At 35.3% G+C, this 15,039-nt stretch overlaps 4 protein-coding genes and 1 pseudogene across 4 annotated transcripts; 2 read left to right on the top strand and 3 right to left on the bottom strand.

Moving 5' to 3' along the window:
- Window positions 1–2,764: 2,764 nt before the first annotated feature.
- On the bottom strand, window positions 2,765–4,597 carry LOC106352708 (annotated as a pseudogene).
- A 2,478-nt stretch (window positions 4,598–7,075) lies between these two features.
- On the top strand, window positions 7,076–8,239 carry LOC106352704. The gene is made up of 2 exons (XM_013792341.3): window positions 7,076–7,667; window positions 7,759–8,239. Exons 1-2 carry the CDS (start codon window positions 7,484–7,486, stop codon window positions 8,100–8,102), a joined length of 528 nt encoding a protein of 175 aa, XP_013647795.1. The 5' UTR covers window positions 7,076–7,483; the 3' UTR covers window positions 8,103–8,239.
- Window position 8,240: 1 nt separating this feature from the next.
- On the bottom strand, window positions 8,241–10,257 carry LOC106352703 (omega-hydroxypalmitate O-feruloyl transferase-like). Its single transcript, XM_013792340.3, has 4 exons — window positions 10,127–10,257; window positions 9,681–9,999; window positions 9,405–9,580; window positions 8,241–9,322 (listed from the first exon to the last, which is right to left on the bottom strand). Exons 1-4 carry the CDS (start codon window positions 10,127–10,129, stop codon window positions 8,459–8,461), a joined length of 1,362 nt encoding a protein of 453 aa, XP_013647794.2. The 5' UTR covers window positions 10,130–10,257; the 3' UTR covers window positions 8,241–8,458.
- Window positions 10,258–11,056: 799 nt separating this feature from the next.
- On the top strand, window positions 11,057–13,536 carry LOC106352705. The gene has a single exon (XM_048736949.1). It carries the CDS (start codon window positions 13,106–13,108, stop codon window positions 13,313–13,315), a length of 210 nt encoding a protein of 69 aa, XP_048592906.1. The 5' UTR covers window positions 11,057–13,105; the 3' UTR covers window positions 13,316–13,536.
- Window positions 13,537–13,785: 249 nt separating this feature from the next.
- On the bottom strand, window positions 13,786–14,043 carry LOC106352706 (the record flags this gene model as incomplete). The annotated part of the gene is made up of 1 exon (XM_013792343.3): window positions 13,786–14,043. A coding segment is annotated over one exon (258 nt), but the record flags the coding sequence as incomplete, so codon positions are not given.
- Window positions 14,044–15,039: the final 996 nt, after the last annotated feature.

Raw genomic sequence — 15,039 nt, 5'->3', positions numbered from 1 at the left:
TTCCATTCCACGTCAGTATTGCGCCTTTCCCTGATGGTTTCGCCCCGCCGATTATGGGATCTGGTTACGACAAAGACAAAGAGTAACGTTCACATCTTATACGTGGCATCGCGTCATTGGAGATAAGTCTATCTTCCACGCCTCACTCACTGTCTTTTTGTAAAACAAAAAATTATTTATTTTAAGAGAACTTGTTTGTTTTCGAGAAGTAATTTTCTTGTTTATGTAAGCGGCTTCTTGTTGGCTACTCAAAATCATCATGAATGGAGGATTGGCAATGTCATATTTTCATTCAACACCGCAATTTGGCTGATTTCGCTGGATGAAGGCTATGACTCTGAGGCTATAATGTTTACAGTCATGAATAGTATGGTCTGGTGTTCACAAAAAGCAAAGCAGGAACCTAAAGCAGAGAGCTTTGTTGTTTTGTCAAAGCATAACGAAGATATTCATATTGCTTATGTGGATATGGGGTCAACTTGGTATTATTTTGCTAAGGAGATATTCGAACACAATCTCGAGAAGGAATTCGAGATTTGGTGTCTTAAAGCAAATGGACAGAATTTTGCAACGCTCTTTAATTGCGATGGTGTTGTTTTGAATACCAATGAGAGGCATTTTCTCTTGGTTGGTACCAAGTGGAGGATTTTGGAATGGAAGGTCATGAAGATATTGCTTTATCAGTGTCAAAGCAAAAGTATTTCAATGCCATGGATATTTACAGGAAAACATGTTATCTCCTGCAGCGGGAGTGTTTGGGACGGAATGCGATGTAACAGATGGATCGCATCCAATGATCTACTTACAGAAAAAAGGCGTTTACTCACAACAGTTGAAAGCCGCCACAAGTATGATCATATAAGACCACGAGCGAAGTGGAGAAAAGCTAGCGAATCAGCCTATCCTACGAATGCGTTAGGAAGCATCGTGTTACTGTTATCTCTGTTTAAAGTTCTAATTAACAACATGGTAATGGTAACTTATGTTTCATGTAATCTGTTACATTGATTTGATATTAATAAAATAAAGATGTTATAAAAAAAAAATATCCCTGCCTAAATAAGAAAATAAAATATAGACAGGATAAAATAGAAAACCAACAGAAGATTTTCTGTCTGACGCCTTAATGGTCAAGCAAAAATAATATATCTAGTTTCTATTAATAAATAAAAGAAATAAAAAGTTTCCTAAAATAGTCAATTTCTCGAATTTGGGTTTTAACATTATAAATGCAGTTACAGTTAGAGATATAATTACCATCCTAATCCACAGTTAATATTGTTTAAATCTTGTAATTTAGGTAATGGAGACTTGATGAAAAACGTGATACACACAATTTGTAAAGGTAAGATTGGTCAAAAATCGACGACGTCATTAATTTTGAATCAGCATAATAATAGTTTTCTTCTGGATTACAGTTTTAAAATATTTCCTCCATGAAAATCTGACGTGTATTTTATCTATCTGTCAAGATAATGAGAAACTCAAAATGGATTATAAATTTATTTTTATTTTTCGCTGACATCAGTTGGATTATCGTTGGCTCGTGTGTCAGATCCAACACCATGATATTTTTCTGCAAGTGATAGATTATCAATAGATTATCGGTTGTAGGGATAAAACTGGAATCGAGATTATTTTTTACTTATTTATGAGGAGTAGTTCTCTAATTATGGTCAGAACCTAGGGCTATGAGAGTCAATTCTCTCTAAATTAGTTTTACAACTTAAGGGGGTGTTAGCGGGAGTTAGATTTATGATGATTGTTAGAATTTATAGAATCTAGTGTTATTAGTTTACACATTCTCACATTCTCATTAAAATCTAGTGTTATTGGTTTCATGATTTAGTAATTCTATACTCAATCTTTTGTTATTCAAAAAGTATAGATTTTAATGATTCTTTAAATCTATTAAAGTTGGTATTATTGGAAGTTGTATTCTTCACCATTTAACTCATAACACAAGATTTTGAGAATACTACTTATATACCTTAGATTCTTAGAATCATTATATCAATGTACTTTCATAGAATTTCACAATATACAAAATTTTCTACAACTCTTTTCAAATTTAACAAATCTCTCAACTTTTAAAATCAACAAACTTAAGGGGGTGTTAGTGGGAATAAGATTTATATAGAGTTTGTTGATTTTAAAAGTTGAGAGATTTGTTAAATTTGAAAAGAGTTGTAGAAAATTTTGTATATTGTGAAAATCTATGAAAATAAAATAATGTAATGATTCTAAGAATTCAAGGTAAACATGTAGTATTCTAAAAATCTTAATTTGTGAGTTAAAATGATAAGAATTCAACTCCCAATAACACTTACTTTAATAGATTTGTAGAATCATTAAAATCTAAACTTTTTGAATAACAAATGATTTTGTATAGAATTATAGAATCATCAAACCAATAACAATAGATTTTAATGAGAATATGAGAATCTATAAACCAATAACACTAGACTTAGACTCATTATAAATCTCATCCCCACTAACACCCCCGAGTTCTAAAGGATTCTTTTGCATTTATTACAGAGCCGTGCTTCTTTGAACAGATTGGTCTGGTCTTCTTGTCCACAATCCACATGCCTAAAGAATTCAGTTTCAGCTTTATAATTATTTGACACAGTTATAAGTATACAGAGTGCAAAATCCGCTGTATTCATTTTGTTTTCTCATCCTGCGGAGAAGTAAGTACGGTTAAAATCATAGATTACAAAAAGACACACAATGATTTGATATTTAACTGTCTGAACACCACTAATAAAAACATTCACAACCTCTGAAAAAATCAAATTAATTCACAATTGATTTCTCTGAACTACATAAAATACATCAAATAAATAAAGCTGAAAATCATATCCTCTCAATTCTTTTTTTTTTTTTTTTTTGCTATTGGGATATGTTTCTAAGTTCTTCTTGCTGCTAAGGCCACAACTTCTGGTGACATCTCCCAGCTTGAGTGCCTAGGGTGAATGTTTGGCCTACCACTTCGTTCATCATCATCCGTTGTGGTCCTAATGTCACCTAACTCATCGTCGTTGACATGAAACCGTTCATCGTTACCACCGTTCTTGTCATCACCATGTTCAGCCATTGCCCACACACCTTTCCTCCTCATTTCAATCTCATCGTTACCTCTTCCCATGTTTGGACTCACAAAACCGCCAACAGCTGATCTTGATGGCGTTGGAGCTTCCCTAGTCACCATAGCTCTGAAATCATTCTTCGAAGGAGGTATTGCAGAACAAAAGATTTCTTTAAAGTTATCAACAATTCCTTTGTTATGAGGATTGCTACGCCGGTCATAACTGTATCTGAAGTTCTCATATGTTGTCTACAGAAAAAAAAAACAAAGATAAAAAAACGTGCAATAGAACGACATGAGTTTCTTTTTCTCAGACAAGAGGGAAAAGGACTTTAGGGTGGGTACCTGATTTGTGCTGATGAGATAGAGATGAAAACCTGTTAAGCCTCCAACGAACCACATACATATGAATGTGTAGATGATCAGAGCAATGGAAGCAGGGGTTTTGAGCATTGCTTTCCAAATGGTAATATCTTCAGATTCTTTGATCTTCCTTATATAGACACAGCAAAAGGCCAACACGTATACACAGAGAAGTGTCGTGGAGAAGACAAACATGAAGAAGAACCGATAATTCCTCTGCGAAAATTCCCCCCACAAGAAACATTAGATGAATGATGCACCGATGATAGAGACCAAAGTGAGAGAAACTTACTTGAGCAATGCATTGACCAACCCAAGGACAGTGATGGTCAAATCTTTCTACACAGTTGTTGCAGATAGAGCAATGAGAGCATCGAGGCGGCCTATAGAGCATGCAAGTGTCACAGTACTTGACCTTAAATATGTTTCCATTAACTTCAACTTCCTTCACGCGAGGCAATCTTGGCGTTTGGCTTGTCCCATCAAGAACTTCGGGCTCAGGAGGATGAGAGTTTCTTGGGACAATCCCTGGATCTCTTCCGGATGTAAGCATCAGAAGAATTAAGTCCTGAGAGTGAAACATAGAACTGTTACAAAGCATTTTGAAATGAAAAAGGAAAGGTTTGGTGGTACGTTACTCACATAAATGGTGAAGATAACAGCGACAGAGACTATTGAGAGTCCCAAAGTATCAGAGAAGTCAACCATTAGCTTGCTCGCAACAAAGATGCAGAAGACTATAACGGGGACCACGATGAGAGTTATGGTGAGACCAAGTGATCTTAAGCCCGAATATAAACCTTCCCTGAAGACAAAATATCTGCAGAAATGAAACAAAACAAAAAAGAGTATTGTTAGAAGAAACATTAACAAGAGTTCAATGGAGTGCCACAAGACAACCTCAACAACAATATTAAAACCTTAATTATAATAACACAAACACCAAGTTCCAATCTTTTGACTAATCTGAGGACAGTGACTGAGAAATTTCTACAGAAAAAAAGAGAAACTAACTAGGTCAAGTACAATGAAGAACTTGGAAAAAAGATGGAAGCTTACATTGCTTCCTTTCCATGTTTGATAGACCCGCAAATTGCAGTTGGATCCCAAATCGGATCTTTGAGGAGGCGTCACTACATACATCTCTCTCTCTCTCTCTCTCTACAAAAGGAGAAAGATTTAGTCTCTGTTGAAGAGATTCTTTGAAGTCTCCGACATGAAATGAGTCGTCCAAAAAGACCATTCAAGTTTGTTAACGCAGTTGCAGAACTTGAGGGGTTTAAGCCGCTCATAGAGGATCATTGGCAAAATACAGAGCCTATTTTCTTGTCAACATCTTCTCTGTATCGCTTCTCAAAGAAGTTGAAAGCTCTGAAACCGAAAATCAGAGTACTGGCAAAGGAACAAATGGGAAATCTCTCGGTGAAAGCAAAAGAAGCTTATGAAAATCTATGTCGGTGTCAGGAGGAGAATATAAGAAATCCAACACAGGGAAACTTGGACAGGGAGAATAGTGCATACAAACGTTGGGAGCATGTCGCTAGTTTAGAGGAGGGATTTCTAAAGCAAAAATCCAAGTTGCACTGGTTGAAGGTGGGGGACAAAAATAATAAAGTGTTTCATCGGGCAGCAACTACTAGAGATACCAACAACTCGATCAAGGAAATAAAATGCAGAGATGGTCGAATAGTAAAGCTACCCGAAGAAATAAAGGAAGAAGCTGAGGGGTTTTTCAAGGATTTTCTTCAGTACGTCCCACCAGACCTAGAGGAGATAGATGTGAGCACGCTCAGTGATATTTTGCCATACAGATGTTCAGTTACTGATCAGCAGAACCTCACACAGGTGGTAACAGCGGAGGAGATCACAAAAGTATTGTTCAGTATGCCAAGTGATAAGTCACCAGGGCCAGATGGGTTCACGGTTGAGTTTTTCAAATCAGCATGGCCTATTATAGGGCCAGAGTTCATTATCTCGGTTCAATCTTTTTTTGCGAAAGGGTTCTTACCAAAAGGGGTAAATACAACGATTCTGGCCTTGATACCGAAAACATCAGTGGCTAGGGAGATGAAGGATTATAGGCCCATATCTTGCTGCAATGTCATCTACAAAGTTATCTCCAAAATCTTAGCTAACAGGCTCAAGGTAACCCTACCAGACTTCATCGCTTTAAATCAGTCCGCCTTTGTGAAGGGTAGACTTCTTGTTGAGAATATGTTGCTTGCTACGGAGCTGGTGAAAGACTACCACAAGGATACTATCTCCTCTAGATGTGCCCTAAAGATTGATATCTCAAAAGCTTTTGACTCAGTTCAATGGAGTTTTCTTTTTAGAACTTTGGAAGCTATGGATTTCCCGCCGATGTTCATACACTGGATATCTCTATGCATATCAACGGCATCATTCTCTGTCCAAGTTAATGGCGAGTTTGCTGGTTACTTCCAGAATACTTAAAGAAATAATAATAAAATTCATGAACTAATTATCCATATTATATGAGAAAATTATCATATATGAAATTGCTTAACGTGTAAGTCTTAGTATATAAAATTGTCATGGCAGGTCTCACGACTTTTGCGTCGCTTATGTCTCCTTCCGGAGGCCTCGATAGCTCAGGGTACATCCGTTTCAAACGCCGGCCAGCTTATTTTGTGTACTTCATGTTCGCTGAAATGACATTCCTCTATTCCTTCTTCAATTACATGATGCTTAATATGGAACCTGATGAACGTCAACAACGAACATAAGGTAAAATCACCAACGCCTACCCTCTCTTGGAGCTTCACTCTATTGTGGATCACTGTGGATCACTGTGGTTCTTTTCCACAGTGTATTGATGTCCGGTTTCTGGCTCGTTTATCCTCCCCACGAACCCCTGCCCCCACTTCCAACATTCACACTCCCCACCATACATCACATTAGCTCTCTCCATTGACAAGCTAGGTTTATGCTTATCCTACCTATTTGGGGGCATATTGTTCTACAGAGCACAACAATTCAGGAACCAATTCTTAGAAAAATTCGAGTGAGATGTTGCATCATGTCTCGAAAGCCAAAGCTACATCACTGAAGTGTTAACGGTCAAATAGTAATGTTAGGAGTCTGTGTAAAGTTTGAATAAGTCCTCCTACTTTGATGGCACATAATGAGTCTAGTGTTTTCCTTGTTTTATACGTATTTGATTTGAATTATTTATATCCCTGTCGTGGGTGTTTTACTTGTCTTGTTCAAAACATTCCTGCTTTTTATTTTTTACTTCTCTTGAATTGAATTGATTTTACTTGTTATTAAGGTTATCTGAGAGTCTAAACCACACTCCTTATGTGAATCTTATACAACTGTTCTTTAATGTGAATAACAAAAGTCTCCAACTCCAATAAATCTAAAGACTTAAATGAGACTTGGCTTGAAGCCACTTAAAGAACAGATCAGGAATAAATTCTTCTTCTTCTTTTTTTTTCCTGATAAATAGAGATGATCTAGATGGTTTTGTTCATTTTTGAAAAGTAACTAAAACATGAAATCCTCTACCAGATTGCAGCCAAAACCAAGGGTTAACCGGGAATATATCACAGTTTTGGCTTCTTGTATTGATATCTAAGTAGCCATTTATTCTGACCACTTTCTTGGTGTAAATGATGTTAAATTGATAAGTGGTCCATCCATGGCTTACCTTCTCCAATCTCTTTTCCAGAATTAGCCAATTTCTTGTAGACAAAAACCCTTAAAACAGAAAGCTTGAGAGCTCAATAAATGTATAAACACACAACCAACCTCTCAGTTTGTCTCTCTATCATTCATTTATAACCTTCACTCCAGAAGCTTCTCTCTTTAACCATCTATCTGTCCACAGGAGTCTTGAGTTCTCTATATACAGAAGAATACAGAATTGAAGCTTTGTTTCAATGGAGTTCCTGTCTTTTCTTGTCTGATCTTTTGTCTTTTACCTCTTATCCAGTCTTTGTCTGTTTCTTCCATCAACCACACAAACAAAAAGAACCTCATCTGTAAACAAGTGTTTATCTAAAGATGAAAAAAATGCTGATGCTTGTGGACATGGAAAAGAAACTGATAATGCTAATGTTGCTTCTGCAACTTCTGTCACTGGGACAGTCCTCATCCAAACCAACTGCAAATATCACTGTAATGGGTCTTGTTTATTGCGACGTCTGCTCCAACAACAATTTCTCCAAACACAGCTACTTCATGCCTGGTAAAGAATCCAATAAAAATAATCCTCATAATTGTTAAATCCAAGTTGAAATGTCTTTTACTTTTGTTTGTAACTGAACAAAAAAAAGCAGGTGTGGAAGTGAGGATAATCTGCAGATTTAAGGCAGCTTCCTCGAAAACAAGGGAGATGATCACGTTCTCTGCAAATAGAACCACGAACGAGCTTGGACTCTACAAGCTAGATATAACTTCTGTAGAAGGTGCTTCTTGCGCCACAGAAGCGAACAAAGATTCTCTGGTGGCTTCTTGTCAGGCAAGCTTGATCGGTAGCTCCTCGGACTCCTGCAACGTTCCTGGCCACAAAACTACAACCGATCAGGTTAAGTCCAAGAGGTCTAATCTCTGTGTCTACCGATTCACCGCCTTGAATTTCAGACCGTTTAAGAAGAATATTGACTTGTGTGGCAAGCAATAAATAAATAAACTGCAAATTTCTATCACTGTTTTTGCTTCTACAAGAACTCTGTTGCCTTCTTGTCCTCTGTTCTTTATATTTGGACTTTGTTTATACAACTTCATTTATATAAATATAATTTTTGTTTGTACTAAAAACTCAACACTGCAGAAATAAATCAAGTAATAATATAAAAATATTACATTATAGCTGGACTACTATAAATTTATGATTGAAATTTTATGCCAGATACAGACAATTTAAGATGTAATAACAATAATTCAGCAGAAATTCAAAAAAAAAAGCAGAGTAAAACGAAGAGTTTACAACAATAATTGCCAGATATTATTTTTTGCTTTGGTCTTTTGTGTTCAATATTATATCTGTAAAAACTGTTCTTGAAAAACATCCATGGCTGAAGCAGGAAGTCCAAGAAGCACATTGATGCTCCTCCTCTGTTCTCCATGAGACAAAAACAAAGTCACTTCTTTCTCAGGCAAAGCTACTGGACCGGACAAAACCGGTTCTCCCCAACCGAAATCTGTGGTATGAAAACCCAATCTCGACCATGTAGTGATCAGAAGAGTGGAAGAAAGAGAAGGTCTTGCTCTTGTTACCTCAAAGTAATCAATGGCAGATCTCATGTATCCATCAGTTACCATCTTAATGGCTTCTCTTACTAATCCAACAGCGTAGCCCAAAGGTTTCTCGGTTAGCTCTCCAGCTTCACATATTGAGTTTGTGAGAACTATTCCATTCCCGAAATACCCTTTGGGAAGTGGAGGCTCAAACTTGGCTCTACCATCAACGGCGAAGAGAAGCTTTGTTTTCTGATCACTCAACATCTTCAGTGACTTGGTTCTTGCTCTCCACACAAAAGCAGACAAAGCTTCAAAAGTTGTGCAGGAGAGAGATTCACTGTTCTCTGTTGCTTGGAGCTTAAGTTTCTTGATTTTCTCTGGGTCAAAGCAGAAGGATCTATGCAGAGTTGGCTCTTTGCTGTAAAGAGAGTTGATGTTGGATTTATCTTCGATCTCTTCGAATTCTTGGTGGAGATTCTCAATCTTTGGAGGGTTTCTAGCACTGAGAATGGTTCTGTCCGAGAAAGGAGGAGTTGTTAATGGTAAGCCTCTAGCGACTTGACCCCATGAGTTCACAAACTCCATAGCTCCAATACCATCGAACATACAATGGTTCATACAGAGTCCAAGAACAAACCCTCCGCACTTGAATTTAGTCACCTATAAACGAATTAGATCTCATCTTAAAACCCTAAACAACAAAAAAAAAAGATTGCTTGAGGAGGAAGAAAAGTAGTTAAACCTGAGCAGTAACAGGAGGGACTTCAAGAATATTCTTGGCGTCTACGACGTCATAGACAAGTTTCCCTAATGTTTCGGGGTCTGGTTTCGTGATGTCACCAATCTCATCCATTTCACAGTTTGCTTCAGCTTCCACAAACACAACTCCTTCTTCAGTACAGTCCACAGTGAGTTTACCTGAGGTGGTTCACACCAAAAGGACATATTAACAAATGTTTTTCTGTCTGATTATTGAGACCGAAACTAGAGCGGTCATTAATTGTTTTCAATAAAGTACCTTCAGGGCTTATGGTGAGACGTCCAGCAAGAGGATAGTAATGAACAAGTACTTGACTCAGAGCTTTCTTAATCACTTGTACTGCATCCTCGTTTCCTCTCTCCTCAGATTTGAAACAGTATATTGTCCGGACGATCACGGCGATGTTCTGATCAAGATTTGACAAGAAGTAAAGACCCTTTGGTGTCTCGGATTCGGGTTTGACCAAAGCGGCTGTTTCCTTTTGAAGAACCTCGAGATGAATGTTTGCTCCTTTCATGTTGTTGTTGTTGTCCATTGAATCAGAAAGTTTCATTTCCTTGTTGGTGTTTTCCGCACCCTGAAGTACATAAATTAAAGAGGAGTTATTAAGGGATATGTCCCTTAATAGGAGTGAATATGAAAAGATCTTTAAAGACTTTATGAAACCAAACAAGAACATGATATGAAAAGCAAATAACACAAACCATATTTCTATCCAAATAGAGGAAGCAGCAAACTAATGGGGTTTGTGGAAAAAAAAATGAAACTTTGTTTTGGGGGTTTAACAAGTGATGAATGTTATGAAGTCGAGTTGGATTCTCATGAGATATATATGGGAAAATCTTAATGAGGATTGTCATGGGACCCGCAAGCTCATAGCGTGAGAATAATGTGAAAGAGAGAATACATGGACGGTCTTGATTCCAAGTAGGGGTGGGCACTTTACCCGATATCCGAAGTGGCACCCGAACCCGATCCGAAAAAACCGAACCGAAATCCGAACCGAAGTAGCAAAATACCCGAACGGGTATTGAATAAGGAGAGATTGGATACCCGAACCCGAACGGATAATACCCGAACCCGAATGGATATCCGAAGATAACCGAACATATGTATAATTAACCTTATATTTCTAGTTTATATCTCTCATTTTATATAAAATATTTATATTGATACTACACATAATTTAAGTTCATATGATATACATACAATTCCGGGAAAAATGATTTGCTACTCACTTAAAATGCATGTCAAGTTTTTTATTTCAAAAATTAACAAAAAGTTATATCCAAAATTAAAAAAAAATAACTAAATTAGTGTCTTTTTAGTTTTAAAATGTTATGTCCAAATCTATTAACCATTCAATCTATTAAAAATAAAAAATTAGTTAACTAAAAGTTATATTTTTAAATACAATAAACTTGAGAAATGAAAATTTTAATATTTTTTTTCAAAATCTAAATATCCGAACCCGATCCGAAATAACCGAATCCGAACTAAAAATACCCGAGCCCGACCCGAAGTACAGAAATATCCGAACGGGTTCTAGACCTCTATACCGAAATACCCGAAAATCCGAAATACCCGACCCGAACCCGAACGGGTACCCGAACGCCCACCCCTAATTCCAAGATTGCGTTTTTATTTATTAAAACAAACAAAGAGTTATATTAACAAATCGTATTTCCTTATTTTTCTATATATTTGAGTTTTAACGTATTTCATATAGTTAGGGTTAGGTGACTGAATAAATGACCTAACACAACAAACACTAATGTGTTCTTTTTGGTAGTTGAGAGTAGGCCTCCCAATTTTTGGATGACTTGAATTTATCTTTCTCTCTTTACTATGTTTCCTTATATTTCTTTCTTTTACTTCAAAATATTTAGCTAAGATGATATCATGCATATTCTCTGTCTCTAAGAAAACTTCAACCCACAACACAAAGTTTCACGTCTTTCAAGAATAGATTATGTTTGGTTAAGAAAAAAAGAGAAAGTTTATTAAATTTGAATATATCAACGGTTCTTATTTTTTTTTTTTTTTGAATGAATGTAAAATTTATTCAGCCAAAACTGTATTACATCTGATGCTACTGTTTTATTTTTGTACAAAGAATCAAAAAATCAGAGACTCTATTTTTTAAACCTCCTCTCAGCCTTCTCGTGATCCAAACCAAGCCATGAGACCCTCTTCAAGATATTTATGCCCTTTGCCTTTAACTGCAAGTAGCTTCAGCCTGATTGCCTTGTCAATGAACTTGACCAAAACTGCCACATCATGTGACTCCTCACCATGCCTACGCGAGTTTCTCTCCCTCCAAATCGTATGCACAGTTGCTTGCAAGCTATACCTAAAGAGAAAGGTCTCAGTTGGATTGTAGCCGGGATTTGCTATAATTCCAACGGTTCTTATTACATTTATCTAATTTGTTCGCTCGACGAATGCAATCTTGATATTACTCAGAAAAAAGGTTTGTTTTCATGAGAAATGAAAGAATGTTTTTTTTTTAAAGCTGGTTAAAATGTAAGAATATTCCATAGAAAAAGGGAAGCATGATGGTTTATTACCGAAACCTAAAAATTAAAAGCAGCTACTAGGTGTTTAAAAAAAAAAAAAAAAAAAAAAAGCAGCTACTATTATACAAATGATTTGTTTACGCCTCAGTTAGTAGTACTATGCCATTATTTGAATTTAAAATGTCATAAGATTCTAGAAAGCATGTAAAATATAGAAGTTTCCAAATGTATATTATACTTGATTAATTCCACGACTTGTTTCAGTTAAAAGACGAGAGAAGAATAAATTAATTTTTTTCTTTGTAATATATGAGTTTAGTTGTTCAAGTTTATGTAGTTATCTTCCTTATTTGTATCTTCTTAGCTGGATCGGTTTAGGTTACCGAATCAATCAAGAAGTAGGGACCAGATGCAGATCAGAGAATCACATTACTCCCACCTCCAAATGAAAACGCATCTCTCTCGTTCATATTAACCGAAGCCAACATATTAACTGTTGAGTGTTGACCAGTTTTCTTCGAAGTTTTTTTTGTGTCTTCTATCTGGTGATTAACTTCAAGGGAAATTAGGTGATATAACCAAAAAAAAATCTATAATTCATCATTATATAACCAAAATCACACCTTCTCTCCTCTTTTCTCTTCCTATCTCTCTTTATCCTTTCTTTTACAAAACTAATTTTACATTTTTTTTGGTATATCACAAATAAGCCCTAACTTCAAATCTACCATATATTTAACCCATATAAAACTGCAAACAGGTTCTTTATCCACATAGAACCAATGGAACAAATCGGATTGTGCCCCGCCCTAAATGAATCGTTTTCGAAAATATTTTACAGCAGATTAGTCCTTGATCGCATCTTTTTTCTTTGGCACTGAGGCCCATTCATTGTTTATGGCCTGTAACATCCCGCTGTTTCGTTGTTCTCATGGAAGAAAGCTTGTCATTTCCCCACCCTAAAAACGTTGCATAGTCCAGTTTCTATTGTAAGCCAAATGTAAGTCAATATCCAAGTCTAGAACGGCTGTTATACCAAAGAAAACTTGGATAAAAGACATCTTCACCACCAGAATATATTTTCAAAGTCTATGCCCTTTTTCTGGTCAAAACCTTTCACGACCAACTGGACCTTTGTATCTAGGTTTCAGAGTTTGTGAAGATATGAGTGCAGACTGGGGACCTGTGATTGTAGCAGTAGCTCTCTTCATTCTACTCTCGCCAGGATTGCTCTTTCAGCTACCGGCAAGGACAAGAGTGATGGAGTTTGGTAACATGAGCACAAGCGGCATTTCGATTTTGGTCCACGCCATTATATATTTCTGTATACTCACTATCTTGATCATTGCCATACAAATTCACATCCATTTCTGATCTTGTAGTGTAACACAGATAAGCTTCTTTGGATTCAAAGTTTGCCTTTTTCCGCTATTTTATTTTGATAATCTCTGATTCTTGGGTAATAGTGTTTCAAGCAGAGTGACAACAAATGGTTGTATACAAATAAATAATATGTAATTTTGTATTTTCCTACATTTAATTTCTAACCTTGATGTACTTCCCATCACATAACAATTAGTATAAGACATTTGTGAGCTGTTGTGACCATGGCATGTAATAACCAACATAAAGCATCTTCATCTCGATTGTTTCCACAATTTTTTTCATTAATGTCTGATTCTTTAATACACTTTCAGTAAAACACAATGAACATGAACAAGACAACAAGTTAATGTTCGGTCCGGAACAAGTATCAGACTATAAAACAGATTACGTAAAAGTGAAACTAAACAGATATCCAAATCTAAGAAGATTCCTGTAACCCCCCAGATTCAATAAAAGCTCTAAATCAGCCGGTGGTGATGTGGAGATTGACGGCGAGGATCAAGATCGTGTAAGCAGCGAAGAAGATGAGTGTGTGAACGGCGATTGCTTTGCCGTTGGTCTTCATGCCGCCGAGATCTAGCGTCCGGTGATGTCCCGGCAATGAGAAGAGGAGTCCTGGAGAGAGCATCACGAACAACACGACTCCGACGAGAACCGGAGCCCAATCCGCCATTTCCGATGAAAGTAGAAAAAGCAAATTTATTGTGGCCGAAATTTATTTAAAATAATAAAAAATGACAAAGGCATTGAAATGTAAATAAATTAAAAAAATAAGGGCATGATACTTTAATAGTATAGATTAAATAGAAAAAAACCCAATATCTCTTTTATATTAGTTGAGAAACACTACAATATTATTTTGTAGTCACATGTCACAATGAGAATGAAATTCAGAATTTTTTAAAAAATATGTTGGTTCATCTTAATTTATATTATACTTTTTATTAAACTAACTATTAAATTGATAAATAATGTACAAAAAAATATTGTCGCATTTTCCTTCAATAAAAGCTACGGAATTGCCTAATATGATTAACGTATATATGACAATTAATAATTATGAATAAAAAATATTTGATAATAATTTTTATATCTTAGCTTTTTTTTGTTTTATTTTATATTATTAAAAGATATTAAACAGCTACTTTAACCATATAATAAAAAATTTAATTTTTTACATGCTATATTTTGAATTTTTAAAATGACTATAAATTATTAAAAACGTTAAATGTCTCACATTAAAATTTTGTGATCAATGGTTTAGCTTTTTTTGGTAATAATAAGATACAAATGATCATAAATCGTATGAATATGAAATCTCATTTACTAGACATTGATATTATATAATAATATAGTTTAAAATTAAACTATATAACATAGAATAATACTTAAATATGATAATTTCTAAATTTGTATTGAAAAAGTTTTGAAACCTTAATATTTTAATTTTGAATTTTGCATTAAAAATCGTACATTAGAAATTTTGTGTTTATCATATGAATATGAATTCTCAATAATAAATATTTATATTAAAATACTGTATATCTATGTCCATGTCATTGAAATTTAGTTATATATCATATAAAATAAATAAAATGATTGTTTTGATTTATTTACCAAAAAGTATCGTAAATAAACAAGATGTATTGTTTTGATTTATGTCTTTACTCTAATTTAATTATACATATAATATGTAAATGATACAAATAAAT

This window comes from Brassica napus, chromosome A7 (genome assembly GCF_020379485.1).
Source record: "Brassica napus cultivar Da-Ae chromosome A7, Da-Ae, whole genome shotgun sequence".
NCBI lineage: Eukaryota > Viridiplantae > Streptophyta > Magnoliopsida > Brassicales > Brassicaceae > Brassica > Brassica napus.
Note: the sequence above shows the minus strand (reverse complement) of the source record. Positions and strands in the feature narration are given on the sequence as shown.

Bases quoted from the DNA above. Each gene is read 5' to 3' on its own strand.
- LOC106352704 (XM_013792341.3), top strand. From the start codon at position 7,484: ATGAAAAAAATGCTGATGCTTGTGGACATGGAAAAGAAACTGATAATG. The intron at 7,668-7,758 runs GTAAAGAATCCA...AAAAAAAAGCAG, and splicing joins ACACAGCTACTTCATGCCTG to GTGTGGAAGTGAGGATAATC.
- LOC106352703 (XM_013792340.3), bottom strand. The intron at 9,581-9,680 runs GTACTTTATTGA...GAACCACCTCAG, and splicing joins TCTCACCATAAGCCCTGAAG to GTAAACTCACTGTGGACTGT. The intron at 9,323-9,404 runs GTTTAACTACTT...ATTCGTTTATAG, and splicing joins TCCCTCCTGTTACTGCTCAG to GTGACTAAATTCAAGTGCGG.
- LOC106352705 (XM_048736949.1), top strand. From the start codon at position 13,106: ATGAGTGCAGACTGGGGACCTGTGATTGTAGCAGTAGCTCTCTTCATT.